Source organism: Centropristis striata, chromosome 14 (assembly GCF_030273125.1).
Source record: "Centropristis striata isolate RG_2023a ecotype Rhode Island chromosome 14, C.striata_1.0, whole genome shotgun sequence".
NCBI lineage: Eukaryota > Metazoa > Chordata > Actinopteri > Perciformes > Serranidae > Centropristis > Centropristis striata.
This window is the reverse complement of record NC_081530.1, coordinates 23,185,494-23,201,753: the sequence shown is the minus strand read 5'-3', so window position 1 is coordinate 23,201,753 and position 16,260 is coordinate 23,185,494. Positions and strand designations below refer to the sequence as shown.

Sequence of the window (16,260 nt, the reverse complement as noted above, 5' to 3'; positions counted from 1 at the left end):
TGTGAAAGGTGCATGTTATTTTAAACACTTAGCTGACATTGAAAGGCTTTAATATCATAAAGTTTCAGTAAATCATGCAACATTTCCCCCATTTTAGAGAGTTAAATGTGAGAAAATTATTGCTTCTAATGTATTCTGTATGCTCAGTAGAGTATAGATTTGCATGTTCGAACAGTGTAGCATAGCATGACGGCATCGTCATTGTAATTCATGAGCAGCTGCATGAAGAATGCTGATCAGACGAGGTTGTAAAAGCTCACTCTCACGCATCATATGTATTTTCATACCACTAACAGCACAGCTAATTGTATGCTGTGCTACAGAAATGCTCCAGCATTAATTGCCTGCACTGAACTCTAAATTTGAACCTAATTAGACACTCTGCGTCCCTGATTGATGAGGCTTTATGGACATCACACTGACAACACAACCAGGGATATGTCATTGAATATTTTAAAAAAAGAAAGAGAAGAGAAAGTTTAAGGAAAGGAAAAGTCCCAGTCCTGAAAAAAGACAGAAGAAAAGGTAAGTTAAGGATAAAGACGGGAAGGTTGGATGAGGTGGAGTCATGATTACAGCCTGATGTCTTCAGTAATTACAGTAAAGCAGCTACAGGATTACAGACTCTGTGTCTCTAAGGAGGGAAGTCAGCCTGAGCTAAAAGAACATGCAGCTGACTTGTTACTGAGACAAGTTGCTAAGAATACTGAGACACAGTGATCTATGGTTTAATTACTTTTTTCTCTCTTCTCTCTCTCTACTTACACATTAAAAGGAGGAAACGTCTCCAACCCACCAGTTTGAACTTATGTTGTATCCCTTGTTTGTTTATAGTTTGTTTATGTCCCCTTTTGTTTTGGTGTTTGCCTCTTTCTTACTTTATAAAACCTCTTTTGGTTGTTTATGCATCCGTGTACTTGTCTTCACTTGTTCTCTTATTACTGTCTTGCACAATATTCATAATAAAAAATACTGAGGCAGCACATTTTATTCTAATAGAACCTAATCTTCATAAAGATCATTCTTGATTTCATGTCATTTTTGGGGCACAGGCTTCACATCGACATTTTTAATTGCCTTGGGGTAAGGCATCAGATAACAAATTAAATTCTGTTTTTATCATAACAATCAATGTATGTACTTGTATTGTGATATAGGCCATTAAGTAAAATGCTGTCCATGATCTGATCAATGTGAGATGAGATGTGGTATTCTATGTAGTATGTATTTTTTTGTATGTGCTGATTATGATGCATCCTGCTGTTTCACAGTGAATTGCCCCTCGGGGATAATAAAGATTCCTTGAACCTTGAACCTAAGATACATATATAGGTAAACACACACAATGATTTTTAGTATAATGTAAATAGAGCTAATCCTGTTTGAATTTGGCACATTTCTATCCGTTTTATGTCTCCAGACAGTATAGTGAGTGTCCCAGAAGACCACGATGCCTGACAATCTATGTATCTATTCCCTTTGACAGGAAACCACGAGGTAAGAAACCTGCAGAATAGCCGGAACAGCAGGGCAGAAGCAGGCCTTGATCTTTTATTCTCTGTCTTCTCTGTACGGTGAAAACTTGCCTCAGGTTTACTGATATTTTAAAACTGGTTTCTGTTGTAAATACAAAGTTCCAGTTATTAAACCAAAACCTTGTTTCAATAACGGCTTTTTTTGTAAGACTATCAAGTTACTGACTAATTCCTCTAATCACTGATTAGCACTTCATATCAACCCATCTATAAACCTTTTTATTGGGCTTTTTCACAGTCATAGATGTGTAGACTTTTGTATTTATGTTGTGACTTTCCTGTTCGGAGGAAAACTATAATGTTGTGGACATTTAAAGAAAAATGTTCAGTCCGGTTGATCATCCCGTTTGGACACACAGAGGTGGAGGTGGTGCAGTGCACAGACACGTTCACAAAGCAGGCGGGTATGATGTAATGGCCGCACCCGTGGGATGTGATGGTTCTTGCAGCTTCCATCCTCATTGGGTGAGAAACATTAATGACTGTATCAAACAGCCACCCTGCACAAGCTGAAACACTGAATCATCCAAACTGGTGTGCTGCCCTATAGGTCACTTAATCCTCTGACCATCTGTTACAGGAGAAACATAATCTCTCTCCATTCCATAAAATGTCACATTTACATGAACCCCTTTTTAGCAAAAAAAGTAGTCACCTTTAAGATTTACATTTCTCAAAAAAGGCTCACATAGCAGAAATCACTATGATAAAGTAATATTACTATGATATACTGTATAAAAATGTGTAAAATGGGGTGCCACCTAGAGGTTAAAGGATAGGTTCATAATAATTAAAGTCTGTATTAAAACAAATACCAGGTGCCCACATGAACATTGGAACAGGTTTTACTTGCTGCAATATCCCTCCGGTTTGTAGTGACCATAAATATTGCTTCATAATGAGGTATTAGCAATGGGGGAACAACATCCACAGTCCTATTTCGGTTCAAAAAATGTATCCAGAAGTTTATCTGCAGTTATTATAGGACTACAGTAAACTGAGTAAGGTAAGTTTAGTGAATATCTTCTAAAGTTTATTTTTTGGAACAAAATTCCCATATTTTCCCTCTGGTTGAGCTTCAGTAGAAGGATAGTGACACAAAAAGGAAATTTTGCTCTAAAAAATACAGTAACTTTGGTGGATATTCACTTATTTCTGCTGAAGCCTCCTATTAGTTTCAGATAAACTTCTGAATCCATTTTTACTCAAACCAAATTGGATTTTCAACTTACAATGAAAGCTCGTTCAGCAGGGATCTGCCTTAAAACAAATTATGTTTCATAATATCAATACTATGAGATGAGATATGAAGAAAAGAAAAAGAAAAAATCATTGAAAAAGAACTGGAAAAAATGTAAACATTTATATGAGACATAATAACTAAATGAATGCCTGAATAAAATATATTTGCATTAATATTGACATATATCCAGACATCCATTCAGTGCCTCTTTTTCTGTTTTATTTGGTTGGATATCTTATTGTATTATTTTTTAAGTTGTTGTTTTATATCTCTGCGAAAACAAAAAACAAAGAAAAAATCTAAATTAAGAAAAAATGAGAAAAAAAATACAATATGTCTTTTTATTGTGCACACGGTCCAAAATGTACTTAAAATATCTGTCAAAAATGTTACCAGCAGCTTAATAAACATATTCTACTTTTAACAGCATCTTTGCTTCTAACTGCCCCAATATACATTTTAAAAGTGACATGTTTAAAATGTAATAACACCTTCAAAATACCATTCTGAGATCACAATCAACATTCATGACAGCCGGGTGCAACAAAGAGAAATGTAAGAAGTCTAAACTAATGATTCTTTCAGTAGGAATGTACAGGAGACGCAACACAGGCGAGCTGATGAAATACTATTTAAACCATTACAGCAGCAGCAGCATATAAACAGAACACATGCAGAGATGACATGAAGAAAATAAAGATATGAAGCTACTTTTTAAGGCATTTCAGTGAAAACATGCACACGAATGAAGCTTATAGCAACATATCAAACCACATCAGATATCTGGAGGTTAAAGTAGAAAAGTTTATAGGGGGAGGATTAATCTCTGAGGACACACAGTGCTACTGTACGTATATTTGATTGTCTCGAGGAATAGATAAGCACGGTTAATACAGTGTAAAAATACAGGCTCAGTTTAAATGGCCCGTCATCGTCACATTCAAAGGTAAAAAAAACAAAACATAATATCACTTTTAATACACAAAGAAACACTTTGAGCTGCTAACAACACTGACAGATGTAACTTATCATGCGCAAGTTAACACGGATATAAAGAGAAGCCCATTTCTGCCAATTTGATGGAAAAAAAAACATCCAGTAAGTTATTATAATAGGAAGCTTCCCCCAAATAATTACAAAATAAGGATTTGGTATCTTTTGAGACAGTTTTTAGGGATAAGTCAGTGTTTTTGAGAAAGTTTCTCATTATTTTGTGATACAAAGTCATTATTTAGAGACACTTGGAGAGGATCTTACGTTTGGTTGCCTGTGTATCTGTCCATTGGTCTGTCTGTTTGTCCACAGCTAATCTCTCACACTACTAGACCAATCAGCCTAATATTTTTTGTGTATATTTATGGCTGTATGCTCAAGGACCTCTTGTGGTTGTGTTGATTCTGCATTTTTTACAAACCTATTTTATTGGTTGATTTATACGACCATTTTAGGCTGACTCCAGACTCCCCTTAACCGACAGATAGGTGTCACAAGTCTTCAGCGACTGCTTCGGTGACATAACAAAGGCAATTGGCCAAATGAAACACAAGCCTTTTTGGGGGATGCATCACATGCTTTTCCTTTCGGCGCCCTGCTGTACCTGTTGTGCAAGTCCCAAAAACACACGCATCCCGTCACCTGTCTGGATTTATAATCCCATAATAATCCAATTGAACACAGCTAGGTGAATTTCGACACTTGGATGACTGCAAGTATGTTGCTATTACAGTGTTATGAACCCAAAATAAACTGATTTGGCATGATTCAATTTAAATAAATGGAACACAAGTATTCAGCAATAACGCCAATTTGATGCAGATGTGTAAAAAGTCTGAATTGGTATTTTGTCAGATCTGTATGCAAGACGACAAGCAAATAACTTCGAGATCGGCAATCTACCGAGTGCACTTTTCTAGTTTTGAGAAAGTTTATCATTATAATGAATCATAATCAAGTTAAATGAGAAAAAATACAATGTCTTTTTATTGTGCACACAGTCCAAAATGTACTTAAATATCTGTAAAAAATGTTACCAGCAGCTTAATAAAAATATTCTACATTTAACAGCATATTTGCTTCTAACTGCCCCAATATACATTTTTGAAAGTAACATGTATAAGTTTTGAGAAAGTTTCTCATTATAGTAAGTTACAAGCCTGTTTTTTCATCACAAGGCTACGTTTTCATCTCTTTTTTTTTTTACAGGCAGGGATGGGCTTCCATAGATATAAGACTGTAACAATAAGAAAAACATGTCTTATGAAGGTATTTTTTGGTTCAAAAGTGGTTTGAATTTGCAAGTCAACTGTATGACCTCTGTTTCTGAACACAAAGCATGCTACAGTGATGTGCTACGACAGTGTACAGTAAATATAGTCAATACAAGACCACACAGCGAAGAGGGCTTTTGAAAAGATTCACGTTGACGTACACAAAGTAGAAGCTTGTACCTATAAGTGTAGCTGTAATTCTTCTCTTCAGAGTAACAGAGAAACAGAAGATCTCAAGACAGATAAAACGTAACAGCGGTGAAGCAATCATAATCACAGCTGAAGGCTTAAAAAATGCAATCTAATTATCCTGACAGCCAGTCTCTGTTGGGCTGCTGCACTAAAAATAAAACCAAGGAACAACTGCAAGGCAAGTTCGTAGTGCATGGCAACCGAGTTCCTCACACAAGCGAGTCTGTGATGCCCTGAGTGTCTCTCTCTCACAAAATCTTACAAGTGTTTGCACCGGAGAAGATCTTCACCTTCCTTTAGCAGTTGGTGGTCTGTAGGTGGCTCTCGTTCAGGATGGAGGCAATGTTGCCATCGTAAAATCCATCCTCATCCTCGGAGCTGAGAGTGGAGGAGCCCAGAGCTGCACGGTGTGTGTGCTGTGACTTCCGCCTGAGATTAAACAAACAGACAACATTGAGTCAGTTCTTCTGCAATTATCCATTGCAGCTCAGTGAACACAGGCATGTGTCCAGCTAGTTACTATAGAGTGCCACCTAGTGTAAAGAGGACGCATGGTGTCCTTATGGCTGCTTGTCAAACAAACAGTGAATTAACCAGAGGTGGGACCAAGTCATTGTTTTGCAAGTTACAAGTAAGTCTCAAGTCTTTGCCCTCAAGTCCCAAATCAAGACCGACAAGTCTCAAGTCAAATCCCAAGTCCTATAGTTTGAGTTTCGAGTCCTTTCGAGTCCTTTAACAACAGAATAATATTTACACTAATCATGTATGTTTTTAAAATCTGTATTTATTTATCAAAACTTTTTTTTGCAAGAACATTCTTCAAACACATTTGAAAAAAAAAAAACAAGTGCATAGCAACATAAGTGCATAACATGTTGCACTAAAACTACTTCCACAGCAGTTTCTGTCCTGTCTTATCTCATCTCATATTGTCTGTGTGTTTTTTTCTCACTAATTTAGCAATGCTGCTAGCAAAGTTACTTAGCCGAGAAGCTAGCGTTAACGTTGATTCAAAACTTACCGTTCTTTGTGCAACTTCAAATGTTGGACAAAGTTGGAAGTTGTTGTGTCTCCATCAGTAATCTTCGACCCGCATGTTTTGCATACTGCAATTCATTTTTTGTTGACCACTTCGCAGTTTTTATACCTAAACGAAACTGTCTTTTGGTATCATTTTTGCCAACTGTTTTTTGACAGTTCTTCTTCATTGTTTGGAGTCATTTACACAAAGAGAGATGGAGCGGTCCATAGTAACAGACTTTTTAATATTTGGGTTTTGGGGAAAGTACCAAGTCTTTTCAAGTCAAAAGGCCCAAGTCCAAGTGAAGTAACAAGTCACAAGTTCTAAAGTCCAAATCGAGTTGCAAGTCTCTACATTTTGTCAAGTCGAGTCAAAAGTAATCAAATTCATGAATAGAGTCTGACTCGAGACCAAGTCATGTCCCTCGAGTCCACACCTCTGGAATCAACATCATTTCATGGGACAGTCTTACTTTAGTTCGCCCTCCAGGGCCGAGACTTTGGCGTGCAGTGCCTCCTGGAGCTCCTGCTGCTCCTCCAAGTCCCTGAGAACCTTCCGGCGGACTCCCTCCAATCGCTCCACCTCTCCCTCGCTCTCGTCCACCTGCCGCTTCAAGGCCTTCACACGCAGAGACAGCTGGGGACGGAGAGGGAGAGGCAAGGGGGTTAGAGGGGAACAGAGGAGGTCATAGGTGAAGAAGCGAGACAGGGGGGTCTGACGGGTCTGACGGGTTTATAGCGGGGCTGCTACTGCTATGTGCAAAAAAGGCTGAGGCGGCAGAAAGATGAGAGGGGAAAGGAGGTCAGGGAGCGCTCTGGTGACCGAGTGAGGGTGGGTGTGGGTCAGGAGGAGTGCAGATGAGATTAGTCTTTTGTTATAGAAGCAATTTAGCACTGTTTGAACTGCATTAATGATTAAACAGCAGCTGTAGGTCAAACAGTATCCATAGATACTTCCAACTACATAATTAAAACCAGAAAATTAGTGCAAACACAGTCAGGAAACTTGAGATAACCACAGGAAAGTATTAAAAGAGCAGTGTGTAGGATTGAGGAGGACTTACTAGCAGAAATGGTATATTATACTCATAACTATGTTTTTATTAGCGTATAATAACCTGAAACTAACAATTGTTGTGTTTTCATTAACTTATAATGAGCCCTTATATCTAAATAAGGAGCGGGCCTCTTCTATGGAGCCCACCATGTTGCAAACACTGACAAACAAACCAAACACTGGCTAATGTTACCTGAAGGCCACTGTAGTTACTTTTTGACAGAGCAAAGCAGTGTAGGATTCTGAATGAATGACTTTGCCAACCAGATTTCAAATTACATCTCATGAAACCTTGCTAGCACTTCTCATTAATGTGTCATTACTTGCATATCTAACTCTTCCTCCTACAATGATTTAAATGCATTTATTATAAGTAACATTGGACAAAGGAAACCTGCCAAATGAATGTACTGTAATAGAGAAAGATGAGTCAAGAGAGTAGCAACAATCTTCTCCTCTACCTGAATAATTGTTAAACTCTATCCTTCAATAATTAGTTGGATCCGGTTTGAGTGTCAGCATTTAGTGTTTAACCAGCAAACACTGAAACAAAGATAATCTGTAAGCAAATATTGATATTTACCTGATCTCTCTGCTCGACATGCTGGATTCTCTCCTGGTCCAACGTGGCGTTTAGCTCCTTTAGTTTCCTCTCCATCCGTCGCTGAGATCCCTGGATGCTCGCCTTCTCTCTGTATGGAGAAATTCAGAATTCACACACTTAGAAAGCACTGCAGTACTGTGACACAGTTAAACTGGCACTTAAAGATGTTTTTTCTTCTCCTACTCTTTTTCCAGGTGTTTCCTCTTTTAATAGATGACTCATTAAATGACTCCATGTTTAGACAGATAGTTTGATTTCATGATAATGTGCATTCAGTCCAACCTTTCTTCACTGCGTAGTCTCTCCTCCAACTCTTGAACTTTGTTTTCCAGCAGGCTGAGTCCAGGTGAAGGCCGAGTCTGTCCCTCCATGTCCGCCATGCGAGACCTCACTTCCTTCAGCTGGGAGGGGAGAGGGACAGTGAGGTGAATAAATACTGATTTTGCATTGGTGTTCATGTGCAGGAACCGAATGGATGAACAGTACCTGTCTCTCTAGTGCGCTCTTGTCCATTTCCAGGTCGTGTCTCGCCGAACGCTCCTGCATCAGCTCTGAACGAAGCTGGTCCACCTGAGAGGAGAAAGAGAAACAGGAGGAAAGAGAGGAGAGGCAGTGTAAGTGCACCTGCTAAAGGATTGCTGCTAATTTGCATGTGCATTCAAATATTTCTATGCGGCACCTGATCTCTGCTGCGTGTGATGCGGTCGTTCAGAAGCTCCACGCTGCTCCTCTCCTCATCCAATTCGATCTCCATTGTCTTAATTTTATCCTGTGAATACACACAAACAGATAAATGAATCTCAATCTGCTCGTTCTCAAAGCTCAACCTAACCCTGACCATTTCACTCCATTTGCTGACACATATAACTAAATGACTCCCACTCAGCTTTCCCAGTTCACGACCTTTGACCTCTAAAGTCTCACCTCCAGGCCTCTGATCTCCCTGTTGCGGTCAGTGTACGTGCTCTTCTCTGTTTCTAGTTCGCTCTCCAAGTGTTTGAGACGGTTGTTGAGGAGGTCCCTCTCCAACTGTGCACTGTCTCTCTCCTCGCTGCATGCCAGCAGCTCCTTCTTCAGACGGGACACCTGGAAACAGGATGGACAATGTGTGTGCAGTTTCTGTTTTCAAAATCCCCTCAACTATCACAAACAGGTGCATCTCAATAAGTTAGAATATCATAGAAAAGTTTATTTATGTCAGTAATTCAATTCAAAAAGTGGAAATAACACATTATATAGATCCATTACACACAGAGTGAAACATTTCATGTCTTTATTTATTTAATTTCTTCTAATTATAATGATTATGGCTTACATTTAATGAAGACCTAAAATTCAGTGTCTCAAAAACATTTGAATGTTACAGAAGACCAATTTTAAAAAGTATGTTTAGTATGGAAATGTTGGCCTTTGAAAAGTATGTCCATCTATATGCACTCAATACTTGGTTGGGGCTATTTGACTTGAACTACTGGAAATGTACTTTTATGATATTCTGATGTATTGAGATGCACCTGTATAGTTTGCTGGGCATGCGTTCTCTTTGTCCATACTGCCCAGTAACTGATATACTCTCAGACTAAATCAGGAATATAAATTGACAAAAAATTATAAACATACAACTTTAAAAAACTTATATGACTAGGTAAAGTTTTAGCCCAAATTTTCTGTATTTTTTACATCAATATCAGATGAGAAGTCCTTAAAGTTTTGAGATTTTAAGATCTACAAACCTGAATTCAAAGAACTTCGGACATTGTCTAAAATGTAAATAAAACAATAATATAATAAGGTGATTTGCTAATCCTTTGCGACATATATTCAAATTAAAACTTTACACTGAATATAAACCTTTGTTTTTGTAAATATACCCAGAATTCGTAATTTGAAGCATTCTGTTTTTATTTACGTTTTACACAGTGAATCCTAATTTCCTCAGGCTGTTTGTTCCAAAGTGCCCAAATGGAGAAAGTGCAGTCACTGTTAGTCTCGAACCCGGCCTGTGTAACATCCAAAAGGGTCTTGCCTGACATCTAAGGGTGCGTTCTGGCTCATAAAGAGTTCAAAGGTCAGCAATATAGCGAGACTCCAGGCATTTCTGTGCTTAAAAGTAATTGGTAAAATCCAATGCAGCTGTTTTTAGACTCTGGTAACTTGGAGACTCAACGTTTAATGCCAATTAAAATTCTAGTTCATTTTGAACAAGCTGCAGATATGAGGTTGACTTTCAGATCTTTATCCTTGCTATGTTTCAACTCATTTGTGCTAACCTCTTCCTGCTGGCTCTTGAGGTTGCTCTGAGCCCTCTGCAGCTCAGCCAGCCTGTCCTTGCTGTTACGCTGGGCTTCCAGCAGATCTTTCCTCGAGCGCTCCCTGTAGTCGTCCAGTTGTGTCTGCAGGGTGGCCACCGACTGACGGGAATCTCCCATCATTATCTCCATCTGACGGCGGAGAAAGGAGAAAAAGAGAAAAAGAGAAATGACGTTGAAGGAAAATATCTCTAACCATCAACAGAGACGTTGCTCTCACGCTAACAAACACCTCTTTGTTAATCTTCTCCAGGGCTCGGTCCAGCAGCCTCTTCTGCTCCTCCAGGTCCACCTTGCCCCTCCGCAGCGCCTCTCTCTCCAGGTCTCTCTCCTCCAGCCGCCGGGTCAGCTCGTCCCGCTCCTTGCTCAGGCGGGTACCTCCTCTCTTGGCCTCCTCCAGCTGAGACTTCAGGGAGCGGTTCTCCTCCTCCAGAGCTTCCACCTCCTCCTCGGCATCTGGGCTGCGGGACGAGGAGTGAAGCCTCGTCTGGAGAAAGAATCCACTGGTGAAAACAGGTCTAGAGCATATGGACTAATTTGTGTTTTTATCACTATCATACTGTAGGTAAAAGGCATTTCATTAAGTATACATAGTACACATAGACAGATTGCTGCTTTGCACATATATCAAAACATGTTGAAACGAGAGTAAAAGCAAACCTCTTTTTCTAACATTTTATAATTTGCACTCTGTATTGTTATGCCTGTTTGAGTGGGAACAGATAAAGGGCTTTATGTCTTTTCATATTTAAAGTACAGTTGTGAACAGTCTGTACTTCATTGTCCTGATCACTGCCTGCAAACTCCAGCTGAAAAGCCCACTCCATATGCTTCAACATATGTTGTATTTGCTTTGCACCTACCTACACTGATCTGTGTACGACTGCGCTTCACATGATCATTTCCCATCAACGGTAACAAGATTATAGCGCTTAAAACAGCTATAAGACGCCGCTGTTCCAACGCACACAGAGCACAATGCGCATCTTATGCAAATTCATCTCGGAGGGATTATTTTCTCAGCTTACATGTTTTAAGGTTTTTCTTTGGATCTCATTTACTTCACATTCTCTTGTTTGAAAATAGAGCCTGTGTGGGAGGCCGCTCCTTTTGTGCTTGTACAGTATGTCGCTTTACATAATTTTGCATGCGTGTGTGTGTGTGTGTGTGTGTGTGTGTGTGTACAGCTGTGTGTCTCTTTGTGCAGTACCATGCGGGCCAGCCTCTCTCTGAGGCGAGTGTTTGCTTCCTGGAGCTCCAGGTTGGTGCCGTGGTCCACCACGGTCTTTCCTGAAGACCCAACTGATGACTGTAGGACCAAGAGAGAAACATGCAGAATTTACACAATGTACACACAACACCTGAACTTTATGACCTTTGTCAGCAAGGCTTACATTAAGATTCTTAACATAAGCGTCAGTTAATAGTGTTTAAATCTTCAACAGACAGAACACGTGACTTGTTAGGATGGATGGGTTGTTTATGAGTTGATCTTTGTTGTTTTTAGACGTACAATATGCTTCCTGTCTCACTAGTTTAAGCTGTGGATTGACAATGTCACATATTCTGTGTACTCTGCAAACAAGATTAGTTTAATGCAGTGGCATTGAAACTAAGAGAAATTTCCCTAATGGGACAATAAAGTATGTTGTAATGTTGTATGACAAATATCATATAGTATCGCATCGTGTCGTGTCAGATTGTGTGTTTGTTTTTTTGGTTTAGTTCCTGTAGCTGCAAAAAGCAAAGTTAACTGTTCCTAAATGCATAATTAACTGCTAAAAATACAATTTATTCAATTTATATAACATGAATCTTAATAAAGCAACGAAAGCAGCTTAGAAAAGGTTAAACAATGAGATCATAGTTAAGTCAGTTAAACTCAATAAATGTGTTTGTAAAGCAGAATTTATATGAGATGCTTTTATTAACTGTCTTAAGCAATCTATAAACTGTTAATTCCCCTTTAAGTGCTTATTAAATGTTTTATAATCGAACAATAAATGTGTTTATGATGCTTTTATTACCATGTGAAAATTATGTTTATAAGCATCTTAAAAGTAGGGTCTTCTTACCCATTAACTAATGCTTATGTATGTAACATTAAGTACTTGATGTGTGATTTATTTTATCATCATAGTCTCTTATACAGACTCCAGACGACACTTCACCTCCTTTACCTTCTCTGAAGCCTTTTCCAGCTCAGCCTTGTCTTTCTGCGACTGCTCCTTCAACCTGCTGATCTCAGACAGAAGCTCAGCCTCCTTCTCTCCGCTCGCTTTCTTCAGGGCTTGATGTGCCTCTCTCTTCTCGACTAACTCTGCCTTTTGTTTGTCCAGATCGGAGCGAGCCCGCTTCAGATCTTCATGGCAACGCCGGAGCTCCTTGGGACAAGCAATCAGAGTTGAATAATGTGTGTGTGAGAGGAAGAGGAATGTGCAGAACAATGTGTAAATATGAGTACGGGGCTGCGTGTGATGCTTCATCCACAGGAAACACTAATTGTCCTGTAAAACAGAGGAGATGAGCGCCTGTGTTTCACCCACACAGTGAGAATAATCTGCCGTGTGACTGACATGTGAATTACCTCCGCTAGGGAGTGGAAATCGTCAGATGCAGGCTTTTGTTTCTTCACGGCGAGCATCGAGTCCTCAAGATCTCTCAGCTTGTCCTCATATTCGTCCTTCTCCAGACGGGTCTTCAGCAGCCTGCGGAAATAACAAAAGTAGAAGTTAAAGAACACACAGTGATAGCAGCCGCTCTGTAAACCACACGCACACGCACACGCACACGCACACACACACACTGCAAGGCCATAGGCACACACATGCACATTCCAAAGCACAAAGCGTAAAAACTGCTGGGCTGAACTATAAAAACATCACAACATCTACAACACGTGAACTTTCATTGTGGAATTGTAGGTTAAATTGCCACACACTACTTATTATTATATATCAATTATGTTAATCAGGCAATGTGTTGCTGAGATTTAATGATTGAAAGAAAAAAACAATGATCGATCAATTAAGATCAAATCAATTAACTGGATTTCTGAATGTTGATTCGTTTGAATGATTGAGTGAGTGATTGGGTTTATTACCACCGTTAGTAAAGGTTCACCAATCTAATGATGAAGATCATCAGATACAAAATCCACTGTGACATATGAGTTTTTCTCAGAGGTGGGACCAAGTCATTGTTTAGCAAGTTACAAGTACGCGTCAAGTCTTTGAACAAAAGTCTCAAAATGAAGTCCAAAGTCCTAAAGTTTGAGTTTCGAGTCCTAAATTCAGTAATATATTACATTTAAACAAATCATAAATACTTTTAAAATGTGTATGTATTTGTTCTTCATGTTTTTTTCCTGTGATTGTTGTATGGTTGGGTTCATATTAAAAAAGTGGATCTAATGAATTAAGTGATGGGAATGAAAAGTGGTAACGTAAATTGTTTTCTGCACAGTAATCACATTTGAAAAACATACTTTTTAATCTTTAGGCTTAGGAGAAGGAATTAAGTACTTTAAAGCCAAAAGGCTCAAGTCCAAGTGAAATCACAAATCATTGGTGTTAAATCAAGTCCTAAATCATCAAATTTGTGACTTGACTCCGACTCATGTTGACACTTTTTTTAAGTCTTTGAACTAAAGTCCCAAATCAAATCCCAAGTCCTAAAATTTGAATTTTGAGTGCCATTGCCATTTAAAAAACAAATCATAAATACATTTTAAAATGTGTATTTATTTTTTTTTTCATTGTTCTCTCCTGCAACTTGATTGGTTGATGTGGGGTTGGTTTTAAACAAAGTGGATCTGAGGGATTCAGTGACGACTTGCTGGAAAAGATATTAACATTAATTGATTCAGTCACCGCTTTTTGTGAAATAATCACTTTTATAAAAAAACATACTTTTTACTCTTTAGGCTTGGGAGAAGATATTATGTGTTTTAAAATCAAAAGGCTCAAATCCAAGTCACTGGTCTTAAAGCTGAGTCAAGCGAGTCTTACGTCATCAAATTTGTGTCTGGACTGCAACTCAAGTCGACACCTCTGGTTTTTCAAGTCTTTGAACTACAGTCCCACATTGAATTCCAAGTCCTAAACTTTGAGTTTTTTGAGTCCTAAATTTGCTCTTCACTGAATGTGTTGCCATTTAAAAAACAGAGTAATAATATATTACATTTAAACAAATCATAAATACTTATAAAATGTGTATTTATTTGTTCTTCATGGTTCTCTCCTGCAACTTGATTGTAACTTGGGTGGGTTTCAAATAAAAAAGTGGAAATGAGGAATTAAGTGATGGAAATAAAAAGTGTTAACGTTAATTGATTCAGTCAACTTTTATACATACTTTTCACAGCATACTTTTTAATCTTTAGGCTTGGGAGAATGTTTTAAGTGTTTAAAAGTGAAAAGCCTCAAGTCAAGTCACTGGTAAGCAAGTAAGTCTTTTTGAATTTGTCAAGTCAAGTCTTAAATCATCGAATTGGTGACTGGAGTCGACACCTCTGGATTTTCAAGTGAATTTCAGGGAACATATCTAAAGTTCAGATTTTCTGATTTTAAACCGAGGCTAAAACTACTCAAACCAAACACAGTGAGATTGATTTTTCTCTCTCACATTCGACTCCCGACGTGCGTCCTGCTCCTGCCAGATGGAAAGTCAAGTGAAAGAGTGCATGCATTAAAAATAACTCCAGAAGAGCAGAGTGAACAGTATCTTCAGGATATATCCACATAGATTTTTTTTACAGAGCTTTTCAGGGAGCACTTTAAAATTCTTTGAACTGCCTGTAAAAGTATAAAATATGAGTGTGTTTGATGCTCGACTAAAGAGTAGCTGGGAATAAAAGCCTTGTTGCTGCAGCTGTGTTTTTAAGATTTTTTCTGATGGATTTATGGTCCATCCAAAAAAGCATTGTTATGGCTCAATAATCAGTTCGGTTCAGCATGACATCTTTAAAATAAACATAGATTTATCCACATTACTTCATGCTTATGCAATGTTTCCTTTGGAGTTAGGTGCTGGAAAAGATACATAATGGGTATTCCAAGCACACAATTGATTATTGCAATTTAGAAAAAGGCTTTTAGACACTAACTCGTCCTTGGTGTTGTGCAGCTCCTTGGCGGTGGAGTCCAGCTGCGTCTTCCACTTCTCTCCCTGATCTCTGCAGCTCTCCAGTTCCTCTTCCAGCGTCAACATGGAGGCGTTCACCCGCTCCCTCTCCTCCTCTATCTGCTCCTGGGACTGAAACATGGACGCACACAAACAACACAGGGAAAATAAATTAGATTACGAGTCATGGGAGTCATTTAATAATTTACTGTCTCATATTCAATTAGCCTGCTCATTATTATGCCACTGAAAGCAGTGATTCAAATGCTCAAATCCATCACATGTTTTGGTTCAGTTTCTTTTTCAAGTTCAGCGCAGGAGAACAGAAAAACTTTCCTCATCAGCATGTCTTCAACCTGTAAAAGAATGCTTCTACATAAGAAAGAACACCAAAAAATATCAGACGAGATATCGCGCGGTACAGCCGTCACAAACAGCGATCCAGCTACTTTAATCCTCCTCTCGCCAAATAAATCACCACATCAAAAGCAGCTGCCAACCTGTCTGCTTATTTCCTGCTCTCGAGCGGCGTGATACTTTTTTCCCTGACACTGCTGTTACTGTTTCCAAAAATCTGCCTAATGATCTATTCCTGTGGATACATATATATGCTTCAAATTTCCTCTCCACCACATCCTACAGCAGCAACGGCTCCTCCAAAAATAGTCGGAAACAGAAACTCTACAATAGAATTTCGACTGGGGGAAAGTTTTAACATTGCAATCACAAGTAGAGAAATTCTCTTTTTCTGACTCTGCACACTGGGCTTAACCTGACCTTATGATGCCCTCGCTCTGTGTTTGAACACTGACAGCTTACTGACACTTAAAACAGAATGACAAGACAAAGCCTGAGTGGATAAGAGGGTGGATGCAACATCAAAGCACAATTTAATATAGTCCTTAATAA

At 38.8% G+C, this 16,260-nt stretch overlaps 1 protein-coding gene across 3 annotated transcripts in view; it reads right to left on the bottom strand.

Annotated features, from left to right (window-relative positions):
- Positions 1–4,730: 4,730 nt before the first annotated feature.
- The window catches only part of cgnb (cingulin b), a 29,734-nt gene continuing 18,204 nt past the window's right edge, over positions 4,731–16,260 (bottom strand). For all 3 annotated transcript variants that reach the window (XM_059350135.1, XM_059350138.1, XM_059350137.1), the window contains exons 8-20: positions 15,335–15,483; positions 12,815–12,935; positions 12,408–12,611; positions 11,438–11,536; positions 10,460–10,714; positions 10,189–10,359; positions 8,843–9,004; positions 8,598–8,687; positions 8,405–8,488; positions 8,201–8,319; positions 7,898–8,006; positions 6,731–6,894; positions 4,731–5,666 (exon numbers count right to left, since the gene is read on the bottom strand). In XM_059350135.1, the coding sequence (XP_059206118.1) occupies positions 5,534–5,666; positions 6,731–6,894; positions 7,898–8,006; positions 8,201–8,319; positions 8,405–8,488; positions 8,598–8,687; positions 8,843–9,004; positions 10,189–10,359; positions 10,460–10,714; positions 11,438–11,536; positions 12,408–12,611; positions 12,815–12,935; positions 15,335–15,483 (1,860 nt within the window). In that variant the 3' untranslated portion in view covers positions 4,731–5,533. The remainder of the gene's footprint in view (positions 5,667–6,730; positions 6,895–7,897; positions 8,007–8,200; positions 8,320–8,404; positions 8,489–8,597; positions 8,688–8,842; positions 9,005–10,188; positions 10,360–10,459; positions 10,715–11,437; positions 11,537–12,407; positions 12,612–12,814; positions 12,936–15,334; positions 15,484–16,260) is intronic.